Here is a 16,646-nt window from a genome sequence, read left to right as displayed (position 1 = left end):
GAATCGACACTGAGCCAAGTCGCACAAGCTAGTGCAAACACACATTTCTTTAACTGAAAGCACTTTTAGTCTGTGCATGTGAAGTGTGTTTTAAGAGAGTTTATTTTCCACTTTTGACACTGATTATTAATGTTGGAAAAGAAAACTGAACAAAATAAAAATGTTTTGTGCCTGGGGAAAGGGAACTATTTCAATTATTCTCACATTTTAATATATCTCAACAGTCACACAGGATTTGATTTCATAGTGTACTTTATAGACATCTGACCATATCTTGAATTTGGGGGGCATTTTTTAGCCAAGTAGCCACCAATCATTTCTAACCCTGATCTGCACTGTTTCCATACATGGCTTCTCTGCAAACCAACTGACGGAAATCCGCTGTAGCTATGAAGTAGTTTACTACATAAGAAACACAATTGCTGTGGGCTTATTTGATTTCTGCACACAGACTTGAGGCATCTTATGATTGTGTAAAGCCTCAATCAGATAGAAAGCAATACCCACAACAAGCACTGCTGGGTTGAAGATGCTCTAAAACTCATTTAACACATCACTCTGAGCATGCAAGCATGTGAGAGCCTGAGAAATGTATAGATGAAGGAGCATAATTCAGAGTGAGAGTGAAAGACTCATGAGAGATGTAAAAAAAATCTGCACTGCAGTCAGATCTTCCTCAGATGAAATACACTGAACATGTCTGTGACAATAAAAGATCTCCCACAACAGCTCTAAATAAGAACAGTATGAGCTAATTTGTTTCATATTTTGGATTAAATCAGGCTGACTATGGAGTCAGATGATTGTTGGACATTTTCTTCCACTTTCAAAAATAAATAACTTGATAATGATCACAGGCTTACATACTGTATCTGTAAAATGAGTCTCAAGCTGACTTTACACAGCCGAATTAAAGCTGCGCTGGGGTGCATTTCCCATACAACAACGTAACTCGCTGATTACTGATACTGATTAACCAGTCAATGCATTGTTGTTGAAACGAACTAGCTAGTTACGACTGTTTCCCGAACACAGTCACATCTCCGTCGTTTAAACCACATTAGTTCAACAACATAGGGCCATTTTTAATGACGTCACACATGAGGTGGAGGAATAACTTCCGCTATTTAACCGATTAGACATCTCATAAGATGTTGCTGTATTGAACATGGCACCTGATGACTAATTTACTATGTTTGTTCCCTGTCATTTTGCTTTATTTGATGTTTGATTCATCGCGTGTTCCCTCTTATGTAATACTCCAGGGTTCCCGAAAGCATTTGTGCACGTGTGCACTCTTCAAAAATGGCGCTTTCAGTTGATCCCCAAATATACATAGATTAAAATGTATTTATATTAAGATAGAATGTAAGGCTACGTTCACACTGCAGGCTGAAACGACCCAATTCCGATTTTTTTGCCCCTATGCGACCTGTATCTGATCTTTTCATGACAGTCTGAACGACACAGATCCGATCTTTTCAAATGCGACCCAGGCCACTTGGGTATGTGGTCCTAAATCCGATACGTATCCGATCTTTTGAAATGCGACCTCCATCTGAACGGCCAGGTCACATGTATCCGACCCGTACGTCGTTGATACGCTACAAACATCATAATTCTGCGTTGAAGTAGGCGGGAATGAGAAGATAAACAACAACCATGGCGGACGATGCTGCTTAAATAACTTTAATATTGCTAAACGAGCGCCGCTGATGACTACACTGTTGTTATGACATCCATGTTTAGCTACTTCCGCAAACAACGAGTGACATCGTTGGCCGTTGAGTACTCTTCTGCGCATGCGGATCACTTCTGGGTCATTTCACGTTCACACAGGAGATCACAAAAGGTCGCATTTAATTGGAAATGTGAACGGCCTTGCAAAAAAATTGAGCATTAAGCCCTGCAGTGTGAACGTAGCCTAATATACAGGTGCTGGTCATATAACTAGAAAATCAACAAAAAGTTGATTTCACTAATTCCATTCAAAAAGTGAAACTTATGTATATTTACATTTACTCATTTAGCTGACGCTTTTATCCAAAGCGACTTACAATTGCTATATATGTCAGAGGTCGCAGGCCTCTGGAGCAACTAGATATAACACATATATATATATATACACACACACACACACACACACACACACACACACACATACATATATACATATATATATATATATATATATATATATATATATATAAATATATATATATATATATATTAGGGGTGCTCCGTTGTTAACTGAGAAGCTGCGCAAATCCACGTTCATTTTCAGCATTTATTTGCGCATCTTCTCAGTTAACAACGGCTCTGAGTAGTAACAGCTGCTCTATGTGAAATCACCCACCTGATGGAATTTACCGCTGATTAGAGAACCGGCTTTACTGACGAGATGCGCATTAACAATCGGCTGATTGTGATCGGAGCACCCCTAATATATATATATATATATATATATATATATATATATATATATATATATATATATACACGTATATATAAACACTTGAATTAAATGTTTATGGGCTAATTCCAAACGGAATCCCTATGCCCTACTCCCTTCAACCCTTTGAAGAGCCCTAGAGCCCTTGAAGTGTGTTCTTTTAAGGATGTAGGGCATTACTGTCTCATATAAGTGTTTGGAAATTGGAACTCCCTTGACAAAGGATATTACTGACCAAATAGTTGCCTTGACAACACTGCACGTGCGTGCATCATTCAGCACTCCATCAGTTGTTGTAAATAATGTTAAATATTTATTTTTATTAATAGTTTTATTCAAATACGGTCTAATTGTGCCTTATTTACTATGAAACTTTTTCAAATTAAACTTGCTTACACGTCTTGAATCATATTTTTAATCACTGATGAAAAATATTTTGTTTTACATCAAAATATAGAAAAACTGAATATTCTACTTGCGTTACTATGCGAAATCTAAATCAACCCCAACTTTGCCTTAAAAAGCAATGCAAATGTTCCTTTCACTAAGGGACTTCTGGAAGGGCCCTTCGTGAAGGGATTCAGTTGTTCACTTACGTTTGGAACGTCCCTACAAATGGCAAAGTGCCCTTCAAGGGTGCAAAAAAGCCACTTGGAATTCAACATACATATTCATGGAGTTAACACTATTACACTTTTTCCCAACTTGTTATGGTGGTTACTGCCCTTCCCTTAAGGCTGAAAATATATAGGCCTACCTGATGACATCAGTCTACCATTAAAATCCTTTATTTTCTTCTTTTAATCCCATTAAAGAGCAGTCCCTCTTTCTGTTCATGTTTTCCCTTGTCCCAGGTTATCTTTCAGAGCAGGACCTGCGTGTTTGCTCTCCTTGGAGGCAGCTGATGATGCTGGAATGTAAAACATCTCCTCTCAAAGGCAAGTCCGAGCAGATTCTGTTAAACAGAGCATGATCACATACACACACAGACTGTCCTGGAGTCACAGCAGGACATGGTATGAACTCCGACTGCTTGAAGGTCATTTCAAAATGTATCATAATTGCAACATGAACACACACACTGGGTGTGAGGATGGTAGGTGATTTTTCATTTTCAAGGGAGCGATTACTCAGACTGAGTGAGTGTGACCTGTACTCACAGTGAACATACAAACACAAACAGAGCATTAACTTACTCTACTGAACCCCAGCTTGCCTGAAGTGTCACCATGGTTACACTTTACCATGGATACACAACATATACATACACTTTGTCATAGATCCAAACCACAAATACATAAATTGCTCCGCCCACTTTCCAGCTTGATTCCAATATCAAGGTCTATTGTTCTGCTATTTACTGAAACATGTTCCTGTGGTGCTTTAAGAAAGGACAGAATTATTACACAATGACTCTATCAGACGGTAACATCATGAAAACACTATGTTACGTGATATTTACATGATAGGTATTATTATGATATAAGTAAAAAAAACATTTTATCAGTGACTGGAATTTTATTTTATCATTTTTATTTTATCAGATAAAATGATGAAACATAACAAAATAACATGATTTTGTACGAGTACCAAATCTGTGCACTTTGTAAATAACATCAGTTTTTTTTACTTTATGATGATTCCTGACCCCCTAGAATATAAAAGCAGCTATGTATTTTTTATATATAATGCCCCATATAATGCCCCAAACAAATATTCAGTGCAAACACTCAGATTACTCAATTAAAAAATGTGTTTACAAGTGACTAAAGTGCTCTTTTTCTGAAATGTTATTTTTAATGTAATTTTTTTTTGTTTGTTTAAGATTTAAAGCCATGTAAGCTACCTTGACTATATTAATGGTGAGAACAAGGTTAGTTCAGTTAAATTAAGTTTTTAATAAATTTGATCCTAGATATAAATTCTAAAACTAAATCTGGCCCTACCTTATTAAAACTCTTCCTATTAAAGTCATAGGAAAAATAAAGAGTTCTGACAGACTTTAAACTATTACAATCCATTAAAATATGCTTCAAAGATGATGGATTTACTGCTATTAATTAACTAAATAAATGTGTTCAATTGACAGTTCGTGCGTAATTGTAATGTCACATCAATGAAATCAATGCTCATAGGCAACTTTTCCCATCAAGTGCAATGACCTCAGACCTCCAAAGCGGTCTTAATCCTCTACTGTAAAGAAAGGTGTAGATGGTACGATTCTGAAGGCCCGTAATTATTCTCAAACGGTACGAGCCACGACCATCCGAGCATCTGTGATTTTCTCCCGAGATAAAAAAACGCCTTAAGATAGTATGGTCAGTCTCAGTGAATACAGAGTAGTTACTGCGCTAGTGCCCTTCAACACAAACACACACACACACACACACACACACATACACACATACAATCATGTAGAGTGTGATGGGTTTGGTTTACTTGAAGGATTATATAGAGAGCTGGAGGTCAAGGAGCAAAGCTGTATAATCCTCTTGTGCAACTGTGAGGAGGACTCAAATAAATGCAGGATTACCAGAGAGGAGGACAGCAAGAGCAGCGAATAACTGAAATGACTATGCATACATACATAGAAGACCAAATCCCCCAATATTCAGATTATTTGTTGACCAACATAATGATTGATTTTTAAATAATTATATTTGTTGCCCCTTAATCTGGAATGTTAGGTTACATCTTTGCATATACGCGTCAGCAATTAAATGAAGACATTAATGTTCAAAATTCAGCTTTTTAATTAATGACATTGTATTACTTCATTCTATATATTAAAACTGAAAAAAAAAATTGCAAGAATATTTAACATTGTAAGAATTGTACAGCTCCAACACTATACTTGGAATCACAGGGTGCTGACTGCAAATCTCAAAGGAAAATTTCCAGAATCCTGGGCAATTTTTGACTATTAATGAGAGTTAGCTCTTGATGTCCAGTTAAGCCTGTCTGTGATTTGAGAGTTGGTGCAGCAACAGCAACCCAAACAGAAGCTTTAATTACACGGATCATGAGAAACACACTCTCATCCACAGACCAGGGTTCAAACACTCTACAGGCTGAGGGCATCAGATAACATCAGTGCTGGGGAACGCCACAAAGCGGCCGAGACTGCTGAAAAATTGATGAGCAAGCATAAGAGTTCCTCTTTGGGGAGGATGACCTCAAAGAGATTTCACTCAGATTCTGAAAGTGATATCAAATACTCTCTTTAACCCTTAAAGACCTAGAACATTTTTGGGGCGCCTGACACACCTGCACTTTTCTTTGTTTTTCAGACCTATTCTAGCAGTCAGCATCAATGCCATATATCATTACAAACAGGAGGACTTACAGTTTAAGTTTAACTAATTTAAAGTCTCAATTTTACTTTCGTTTTCTCAAAGAATGAATTAAATTACTGAATTTTAAGAAAAATGCAAGCTACAGTTCGGTGTTTTGTACTGTGTACTCAAACAGAAACTCCTAAAGTTTGGATATTTTTCTTTAGAAAGTTGTGTCTGGGTGTTTTACACTTTTGTGCTTTTTCAGAGAGTTTTCTCATGCAAATGTGTTATTTTGTGTTTGTATTCATGCACACAGGACAGAATTTACTTTCACTTTGTGTTTGTTCATATTTACAAAGAAATATGTTTAGTAGTAGTTCAAAAGACGACTTATTGGTTGAATATGGGACAGTTTGAACCAATCTCGGCTCGGGGGTGGGACTAAGCATCAACAATGATTTCTGTTTGGCTCAGAGGAACGAAATCGTTGGTTTCTTCTGACGAATCAATTTTGTCAAAATGTGATGACTACGGCGCCTCTGAATATCCAAATGAGAGAAATAGGATATCTCCGAAACATGGAGAATCTCTACTTTACATCACTTTTTAAAGCATTCAGATTGGATAAGGCACCCCAAATGTGCCGATCGAACCTTACATAAGAGTGCAAACTTATCAAATTCACACCAATGGAAAATACATTATTACTCAACCCCCCACAGCAGGGTTGCATCTAAAAGGTTCCAAGTTGAATGCCACCTGCATCAGACATTTCACAGCACTGGGGGATAGTTCACCCAAAAATGAAAATACAAACCTACATGAATTATTATCTTCCACTGAACACAAAATGAGATTACTGTATTGTATAGTATTGTGACTATTAATATTAATATTACTATTATTATTAAATTTATGCATTTAGCAGACGCTTTTATCCAAAGCGACTTACAGTGCATTCAGGCTATTTTTTTTTTTACCTAACACGTGTTCCCTGGGAATCGAACCCTCAACCTTTCGTGCTGCTAACGCAATGCTCTACCACTGAGCCACAGGAAAACATTTTTACTAATATTAGTAGAAATGTTCAAGTTGCTTAGCATATGAACAGCAGTTGTCAATCTCCAAAAATGATGAAAAACACAAAAAATATATTCATTAGTCATTGAAAGTATTTCCCCATGTAGTTAAAATCTTATTCATGCTTGTTTTTTTAAAGACTTCCAATTCAAACATGAGACTTTTAATAAAATGTTATGAAAAGTGCAAAAATATTTAACAATATTATTTTATTATTTGTTTGGACAGAATTTATAACATAAATGCAGCCTTTAGGGAGCACAAGAGGTTTCTTTCAAAAATACAAAAATGTCTTTCCAAACCCAATCTTTTTAACAGTAGTGTACACGCATGGACAAATAAAAAAATTTACTAAAGACCTGCACACACTATATGTGTGAGCAAAGATGATGTTATTGGTGTATAATTAAGAGGTAAAGTTCTCTTCTGCTGTATAAGTGCTTCTATTCAATATTAAAGAGCCTTCATAGAGACCCACAGTGTTTAAACTCGGGTTAGGCAAGGTTCGGTAGAGGGACCACATATAGTTTCAACAAACAGAAACAAGTCTGTGTCAGCAGCCATATTTCAAAGGCGGCTTTGATTTACATTTGTATTTTTTGTCTTTAGCTGGCAAACATATTGAGTTTAAAAACAATTGTTTATATCATTGTACACATTGAGCATGTTTATTTTAGCAGAGAGTTTCTATATCCATCAACCTTTTTCACGTAAACACAAACACCTCTCTCTCTCTCACACAAACAATTTTGATGGCAAGACTCCATGCGCTCTCATTAGTGCCAATAGTCATGTACACGCTTTCATTAAAAATCTTTTTCTCCAACTCTGACAACTGACAATGAACCACAATGTTTTGACGAACACACTTGCTTCTCTATCTCTCTCTTTTTAATGCATCGATATCTCATGCTGTTGCCATGCCAATTATGGAACACCATTACAACAAGGTCAATATAGTCAGCAAAGTGGCACACAGCAAACACACAATAGGGGCAACGTTCATCAATTTAACATTTTCTAACTGACAGGACAACACATCATTTGAACATCAATTATGGAAGAAGCAAACAACCACATGACTATGTCAAGGGACTCTAAAATCGAACTAAATGTGAAGGCATTCAAGTAAGATTTAATATACAGTAGATTCAAGAGCCTAAATAGATCTAAAAGTTGCATTACAATGAACCAAATTATAAATAATTTAGTTAGTGACATATTCTGTGAATTCATTCCTGAATCACTTTTTGATCAACATAATGGAAAGGTTTGGCAGATCTTCATGAGCTGAAACAAAATTAAAAATATATATATTTTGGATGAACATCCAATTTCCTGCTTTTATGCATCAAATAACATCTGTGTTAATATTTGTTGTTTCTTTTTCTCTTGCCTCTTTAGACAATGAGCAGCAGTTCTGACAAATGATTGAACTCTCCCAGAGGAGCATTCCTGCTTTTAGAAAGCTCAGTTCTGAAAGAAACAACAGAAGACAAAACAGCTTGGATTTTTTTTAAACAAACTTCACCAAATATAGTCACAGAAAGAGAAGCCAGCAGGGGTGAACTCTACCTCAAGGCCAGATGAGAAGCCTAATACAGTACATCCATCAGACTGAACTGACTGGTAGTTTAGTACAACCGCTGCTCTCTAGAGCTGAACGGTCTCAGCTTTCAATTTTCACATGAGCCTTTTATTCTGTTCCAATCTCTGCAGCAGCTCCTTAAATTGGCCCAAGTCACTAGCAGAAACTGATTAGCAAAGAATCAAAACCAGAGTCTGTCTTTCATCACTGGAGCGGTGAAGATTAGAAAACAGAGAAATAAGGTGTACTGTGCCTCGAAAAACTAATACTGGAAAAGCTGTCTGATAAGTTTTGGAGGGTATCGATGTGATTATTTTGGCCGGAAAAAGAGAGAAAACAGAGGAGAACAAGATGAAATTAATCCAGGTGTGAGGAACACACCCTTAAACAAAATGATCAGAGGAGTTTTGTTTTGACTCAAGAGACTAAACATAATTCACCAATTACAAGAAATTAGTTAAAGCTTCTTCAGATTAGCTGATTGTAAAATCCTATATTCAAATGTTCACACTTGTCTACAGTACACAATGCAGTGGTCAGAGTTATTGCCATTAATCGTCCACCATCAAGCTAATGGGAGAGGATCATGATTTTTCACTTTATATCAGAATGACTATATGGAGCCAATATGTACATTAGTGCTTGAAAAAATGTTGATATAAAATCCTTAATTTACTGAAATGACTCATACTTGTTTAAATGCACACTTTTTATGTCAGTCTGAAGATGAAGGCTTTTCATTATGTTAGAAAAAATAGTCAAATTATGTTAGGGAAAAGAGTCAAATTATTTTTAAAATAACTTTCTTATAATAGAATTACTTTAACAAAAGGAAAAAAATAACCATGGAAACTCATAAAACAATACAAGTTCAGCAACACTAAGAATAGCATAATATCCAGGTACCACCTAACTTGATACAAAAACCCTTGGGGCAGATGAGGCTCACCTTATGTGAAGATGAAGATGAGATCTGACAGTCACCAGAGCCAATTTGTGCCAAAGCTCACACTGGAAACTGATGCAAGGTTTTGAGCTCCATGTGTATTTGGTTCAGAGGACACTAGAAGGCAATTTGGCTTTCATATCATATGTTTCACAAAGTGGCAAATAGGGATATGCCGGTATCAAATTTTCCTGTTGCGATTAATTGCTCATGCTTTCATCACGGTAAACGGTATTATCACGGTATTGAAATTTAGAGAGAGAAAAAGTGCTCATAATACAGTATAACAGGTTAAAAAACTGTTTTTCTTATAACAAAAAATAACTGAACATTTAAATACAATAAAGCAATAGAGAAAAATATATAAAGTTAAAAGTTTTGCATAATTAAAGTGCAAAAGAACTATAAAGACCCATAGGTATCACTTTACAATAAGGTTTTCTTTAGTTAACCATTAACATTCACAATGAACAATAGCTACATTTGCTACAGAAGTTATTCATCTTTGTTGGTTTATTTGTGGGGTTTCAAGGGTAAGGACTGCATTTTCTGCAGTTAAGTGCCATCTGCTGTCAGAAAGTGAATGTGCTTTCATTCAGCGTCTCTCACATGTTCCCCATGTGCTTCTCATGTGTGCTTGTTTACATCAGACCATACGCGCTCTTTCAAGCAGCATACAGCGGTGTTGTGCATTTTGAACAGTTGATGGGAATAGTATTCTTAAAATGCATTCCAAATTCTGAATAATTTGTAATATATAATTATTCACTGTATTTATAAGTGACCACGGTAAAAATATTGTGCATATTCATTACCGTGATATATCGCATTACCGAATACCTGCACAAGTCTAGTTGCAAATCAGGGTCAACTAATAAAAAATGGAATAAAACACTTTTTCCTTCCACTCAACGTCCTGTTAACATGCTTGGATACAGCACTCTGTGAACAGCCAGCTTCTTTGGCAATGAATGTTTGTGGCTTATCCTCCTTGTGAAGGGTGTCAATTATCATCTTCTGGACAACTGTCAGATCAGCATTCTTTCCCATGATTGTGTAGCCTAGTGAACCGAGAGACCATTTTGAAGGCTCAGGAAACCTTTGCAGGTGTTTTGAGTTGATTAGCTGATTGGCATGTCACCCTATTCTAATTTGTTGAGATAGTGAATTGGTGGGTTTTTGTTAAATGTGAGCCAAAATCCTCACAGTTAAAAGAACCAAAGACTTAAACTACTTCAGTCTGTAAGCACTGAATTTAATACACCAGTTTCACAATTTGATTTGAATTACTGAAATGAACTTTTGAACTATATATATATATATATAAAATGTATAGATAAAAGCCAGTATTGTTCTAAATGAAAAGACATTTTAGTTAGTTTTCATATTGTTAAAAAATCATCAGCAAAATTCCAGAGTGCAAATGATACCACAAATTCCAGACAGCAAAGTTACAGGTCCACTCAAGGAATGTTTACCTCATTAAAAACTTTTTAATATAAGGAACGGAAAAGTATATAATGGAATAATAATAGTTATGAAAACATTTTTAAATGTCCAAGACGACTGCCATATTGACCAAGATAACATAAAAAACATACATACATACATACATACATATATATACATATATACATATACATATACATATACATACATATACATACATATATATATATATATATATATATATATATATAGAGGGATGGTTAAAGACAGAGAAAGCAAGAGCTGATGAGAAGCTAAAGAAGCAAGGAAGTGGGATGAAAGTGAGAAGTTGAAAAATTATATGAAATAGAGATGATATGGTCTCATTAAATTCTCTGTCCTTATCACCCAAGACTGTCGCTTGTGGCTCTGACATGTCAAGCTTAAAGGCCCAGGCTAAAAGAGGTTCTTGGACAAGCAGTTATTTATTTCTGCTTGCTCTCTCTGGGGAGTGTGGAGGAGAACAGAGGTATTATTAGCAATATCAATCCTGAAGCTTGGGTCCTACAGCTGAAGACATGCAAAATAGATTTCGGATCTGTGTCAAGATGAGCATCTTTAAAAACTCAGTCTGAAAATATTTATTAACCATTATAATGATTAAACTGAGAACTAAACATAGCTTTAAAGGGTTAGTTCACCCGAGAAATCAGAACACATGAAATGAAGTGCGCGCAACTGTAATAAAATGTCTCTCACATGGCGCTGGGTGGTGAATAAAGGCCCCCTGTAGTGAATTCATGAGTTTTTGTAAGATAAATATCCAGATTTCAAACGTAATAAACAGTTTTTTTCTCACTTCTGCTGACTGTGGGGAACGGAAGAGGTGCAGGCGGATATTGTAGTACATGAGTGCTGCATGGTTAGTGACGAGCGCTGAGAGAGAACAAAACAAAATGCTGGTCACAAATTAGAAGAACAAAACAAGGATTTTTAAAGAAAAACGTTGGAGGATTTCGAAATAAGCCAAGAGGACACAGGTTTTCCTTTGCTAAAGTAAGGAAACATTGTTTCCTTTGCTCCTACATTTTCCAGAGGTGCGCGCGATGCATACGTCTTCCATCTTCCACTTGCACGTCTTCCGTGTCCCACAGTCAGCAGAAGTGAGAAAAAAAAGTGTTTATTACATTTGAAATCTGGATATTTATCTTACAAAAACACATGGATTCGCTCCAGGGGGCCATTATTCAGCCCCAGAGCCATGTGAGGGACATTTTATTACAGATTCGCACACTTTATTTCACGTCTTCTGAACTGTTTACAACAAACCCGATTACCCCCTTGGAAAATTAAGGACAATTTTCAATATAACTTTGATTGGATTATTCTGAAAGATGAAAGTCACATACACCTATGCTTCCAGGGCTGAGTAGAAGATATACAAATTTTCATTCTCGGGTGAACTTACCTTTTACAGCTGAAGCACATCATTTTTGCACCACTGCTATCACTAAATAATGATGTTTTTAAACAGGTTTCCAGGAACACCAGATAGTCCCGCCCCCAAACTCACGCTATTGGTTGAGCCACAGCTGCTGTGTCAGGCTAGCCTGGATGTTCATACACAGCAAAAGTGTTTATACTTTTCATTGTTTCACATGCTTTACATCTGCATGACATTTTAAACTGGGATAGGAAAGTATTTTAACATTAAAAAATATATACTTGAGCTTTAACAACAGCAAACAATGTCAACACACTGGGGAGAAAAAAAAAACATTGAGCAAGTGTGGAAAAAAGGGCGACCGGCTTCACCTCATTAGCTGTACCTGTTCTATTTTCATAATTGATCTCATCCATCCACCCCTTCAACACTTGTTCCCACTCAAAAACCATTTTATTACACTTAGACATGATGTTCCCATATAAGAGGACAGAATGCTTCAAAATAACTGCATGAAGAGACTAAAGACAAAGCCTTCAACAGCCAGACATCCATCCATTTACCCGCATGTCAAGAACAGTAAGAACATGTCAGTGTTCACAGTAAATCTGCCATAATATGACATAATATGCCTGGTTTTGCATGCGTTTTGCCTCAGATCCAATAGCTGGATTGTCCCTCTCCTTTTAAACAGATTGACACTGCTGTATTTATGATGACCATAGATCACATCCAAGTCCGTCACCAGTTAAAAGACCCTCAACAACGACCCTATGATGAGCTAAAATGAAATAAAAACTTCTGTGATTTGTTAAGTGTTCCCACAATAACAAAAACAACCGATCAGCATGTTTTAAGGGTACCAGTGACAGATTCTGAGCTGGTGAATCAGGCACCAGTGAAAGACTCATGAATCATGGGCTCAGCCTGTTATCACTACATCTACTGCTATATGCTGCATTATCTCTCACAAAATATCCAGGTCAAATTTCATCCTTAAAAAAAAAAAGAAAGATATTAAAGCATTATATTTTGCACATTAAATCTGCTTTTAGGACCTTTAAGAATTAACTGTGACATTATTTTCCTGACAATTACAGATACCCCCAAATTATCATTATAACAACAATAATAATAATAAATCTCATTCCATTACTTTGATGTGAAAATAATAATAAAACAACTGCAAATGATAATGAATTAAGTTTTATAGAAATTAGGACCTGTGAAAGAAAATCTTATAGCAACATTATAACATTGCATGATAATCTGACCCACAACCTCATTTACTACACAAACCTCAAAGTATGTGTATTTTAATTAAATATAAAATGTACTATTTGTAAATACAACTTTAGCAATGATTTCTAGTTGTGTCCCCTTTTGGAAGGCCAAACAAAGTATTTTCGCTTTCACAATGAAACCGCGTCTCAACGACATGGCATCGGCAGCAACAACGACAATCAAAGGTTACGCCTTCTTTCTTTGCATGAACATTTGGGCAGCATTATGGAAATCTTCCTACATCGTGACGTAGTGGGGGCGTGTTTAAACGAGACATTTTAGGAGGGCATGGACAAGCCTTAACTTTTATAAAGAATATCTCTTTGGGTTTGAGACTTCAGTCTTTGCAACTTTACAGATCTTCTTTATGCACCAAGAGCTTGTAAAACTCCAGAGAGAAAGGAAAACCTGAAATTGCATCATTTTTTTGCTTATATAGTTGAACAATGCTGTAAAATAGAGCTTTGCAACATCCTAACATAGTCATGTTAATCCTAAAAACATTAATTACACTTAACGCAATTTAGGTAAAGAAACACCAGGAAATACAACCACTTAAACCAAATGCAGATTATTATAAGTATAATAATAAGTTGAGGTTATTTTGTTTTTGGACAGATTAAATTAAAGGCTATGAGTAATCAAACTCCTGTAGACACACAAAGATGCCTTAGAGTCTCTGAGCCAGAACTCTATAGACTGAATTCTTCTTAGCCCTTGTTCCACTGATCGTTTCAGAAAGCTGTCAATATCCCCCAGACACTCTACTGAGACAGAAGCAGCTCTGTGGTCTCATGAATACAGCACTCACAATATTGGCTCGAACATGAGATCACAAATCAAATCTAAAACAGCAGTATGACTCAAATTCACGACACATCATCAAGAATGGCCCCATGGCCAGTGTGAGAAAGTTAGGGGAAGCTGACCTTTCCATTTGTCCTATCCGGCTAATGCTTTAAATGTCACACTACTTCTTTTGTTTGGATTTATGATGTATTTTTATACATTACAGACATTCTTCTGATATGTACTGAACATTGTTATTGGATTGTTATTGTGATGATTTAAAAACGACACCAAGGGGAAGTTATCCAGGGACCGAGATTGCAAGAAATTGCGAGAATGGCCTATGGTAAAGAGCATCAGTTGTAATGTAAAGAAAAACCGATAATGTTTCATGTAATATCATATATTGTTTCATGACAAACATGAAGATTTTAAATAAAACGTGTGTTGCTAAAAAAGTTATTCAACACACATTTGTTGGAGAACTACGGACACAACAAGCAGAAAAATAAAAATGGATACTGATGGATAAACAAGAGAAAAAAGAAATCGGTCCCGATAACTATATGATATGTGGTCAGCTGGGTCCTACCTTATCAGCTGAAGTGACCCCATCCTCAGTGGTGCTCTGCCCATTCTGAAAGAGAAACAGAAAGAGATTTCTGTATAAATGTATATGCAGTACTAGTTTGGTTACAACAACTTATTCTTTACTACTTTCCATAATTAAGAATAATAGTCATCAAAAATATGAAAATGCAAATGGAAGTATTAAAATTTCACAGTAAACACAAAACTTCATGAGGTGCCATGTGAGAATAGTTTTAAATGGTTTAATTTTTTTTCAACATCAAGTTTAACTTCATTAATTTGTTAAACCTCATTTAGTTGTATGCAATATAACTGCAATCACTTAGCCTTCAGAGTAGGTTCAGGAATGCTTAGAGCTGGATCCTCTGGCTTATTATCGTGAGAACTGCCACAGCAGGAGTGTGCACATGTGTACATGCATGTGCTTGAAGGCTCACAGCTGTGGTCTCAAAATCAAATAAGTGTGTTATGCCTATATGACATAATCAATGGCTCCCGGGGCATTTAAACAGGCTTGATTCCTAATATACACTCACACACGTTCTGCTCACAAGCTTCAGATGTAATTCCATAAAATAGATTCCACTGTACAGCACTAAAAAGACATTTATTATTTATGTATTGTTTATACCATACTTTTACTAGGTTAATAATTAACTAGGTTTTGAAGATTTTACACTGTACATGTAAAACCCTGTGTTAAAGTCACCATAAAATCTAAACTGACAATTCTTATTTTCATGGAACACTGCAAAATATTGTTTTAATGGTCTTAAATAGTCTGAAATATACAACAGAATTCATTCTGAACAGTGCAAACAATTAGTGCATTTGCTATTATGGTTCAAGATGGTATGGTATGGTTCTGAAAAAAAAAATACAATATAACTTTGCATAATGCTTTAATATTTAATAATGAAGTAGGTTTTTATTGGTTGACTGTTGTTAACAACTAACAAAAAGAACAACTTTAACCAAGTTTTTAAGTGTAAAAAGTCATACAGAGGACTAAAAATAATACTGAGCTCATATCCACATCTGAGAACTGTATCTACTGATGGGCAGCCGCCATTAAGTCACTTTTAAAAAAAAATCTAAATACATGTCAAATTCTGTAAAAACATGTGGACCATGTAGAAATGGAACATGTAAAAAAAATTAATTAATTTATTAATACACTAGGGCTGTCACTTTTTATTTGATATTCGAATATGCATTCGAACATGATGTGGAATATCCGTAATCGAACTATAAATAAAATATCCGGTTTTTAAAATGCCATGTGTAGCGCATTTTTTACCGTCTATGATTAGACCGTTTGTTCTTTATTTTATTCTTTGCCATCTTAGAGGCCGTTCATATGTCGCGCCTAAAAACAGCTTTCTCCTTATTTCCAAAGCGCTCGGGCAGTTGCGCCCCTGAGGCGTCTGCCGTTGCTAAGCAACCATGATGTGATCTCTTTATGAAGACGCAGAAATTTCAGCAAAGGATAAATGGATTTGCAACACTAAAAATCGCTTGCAATAGCTCTGCTACTAAATTTATTTCAAAATGGCAATCCATATACAGCTTGGTCAGCTGTTCCTTCATCTTGGCTGAGCTTTCAACGTTGTTACGGGAAAGGATGAAGCTTATTTAGCTGGTTAGTTCTCGTCACATGTGTGTAATGAATGAATATAATATACACGTTTCACATTTTGAATGGAGTTAGTAAAATAAATCAACTTTTTGATGATATTCTTATTATATGACCATAGGGCTTGGCG

General features: G+C 35.9%; 1 protein-coding gene across 4 annotated transcripts in view; it reads right to left on the bottom strand.

Annotated features, from left to right (window-relative positions):
- LOC132111576 (ribosomal protein S6 kinase 2 alpha-like) overlaps window positions 1-16,646 on the bottom strand; it is a 74,709-nt gene that overhangs the window by 34,954 nt on the left and 23,109 nt on the right. For all 4 annotated transcript variants that reach the window (XM_059518994.1, XM_059518995.1, XM_059518997.1 and 1 more), the window contains exon 2: window positions 14,882-14,926. In XM_059518994.1, coding sequence (XP_059374977.1) covers window positions 14,882-14,926 — 45 coding nt within the window. The remainder of the gene's footprint in view (window positions 1-14,881; window positions 14,927-16,646) is intronic.

The sequence above is a fragment of the Carassius carassius genome, chromosome 31 (assembly GCF_963082965.1).
Source record: "Carassius carassius chromosome 31, fCarCar2.1, whole genome shotgun sequence".
Lineage (NCBI taxonomy): Eukaryota > Metazoa > Chordata > Actinopteri > Cypriniformes > Cyprinidae > Carassius > Carassius carassius.
This window is presented reverse-complemented; position numbering and strand designations above follow the sequence as displayed.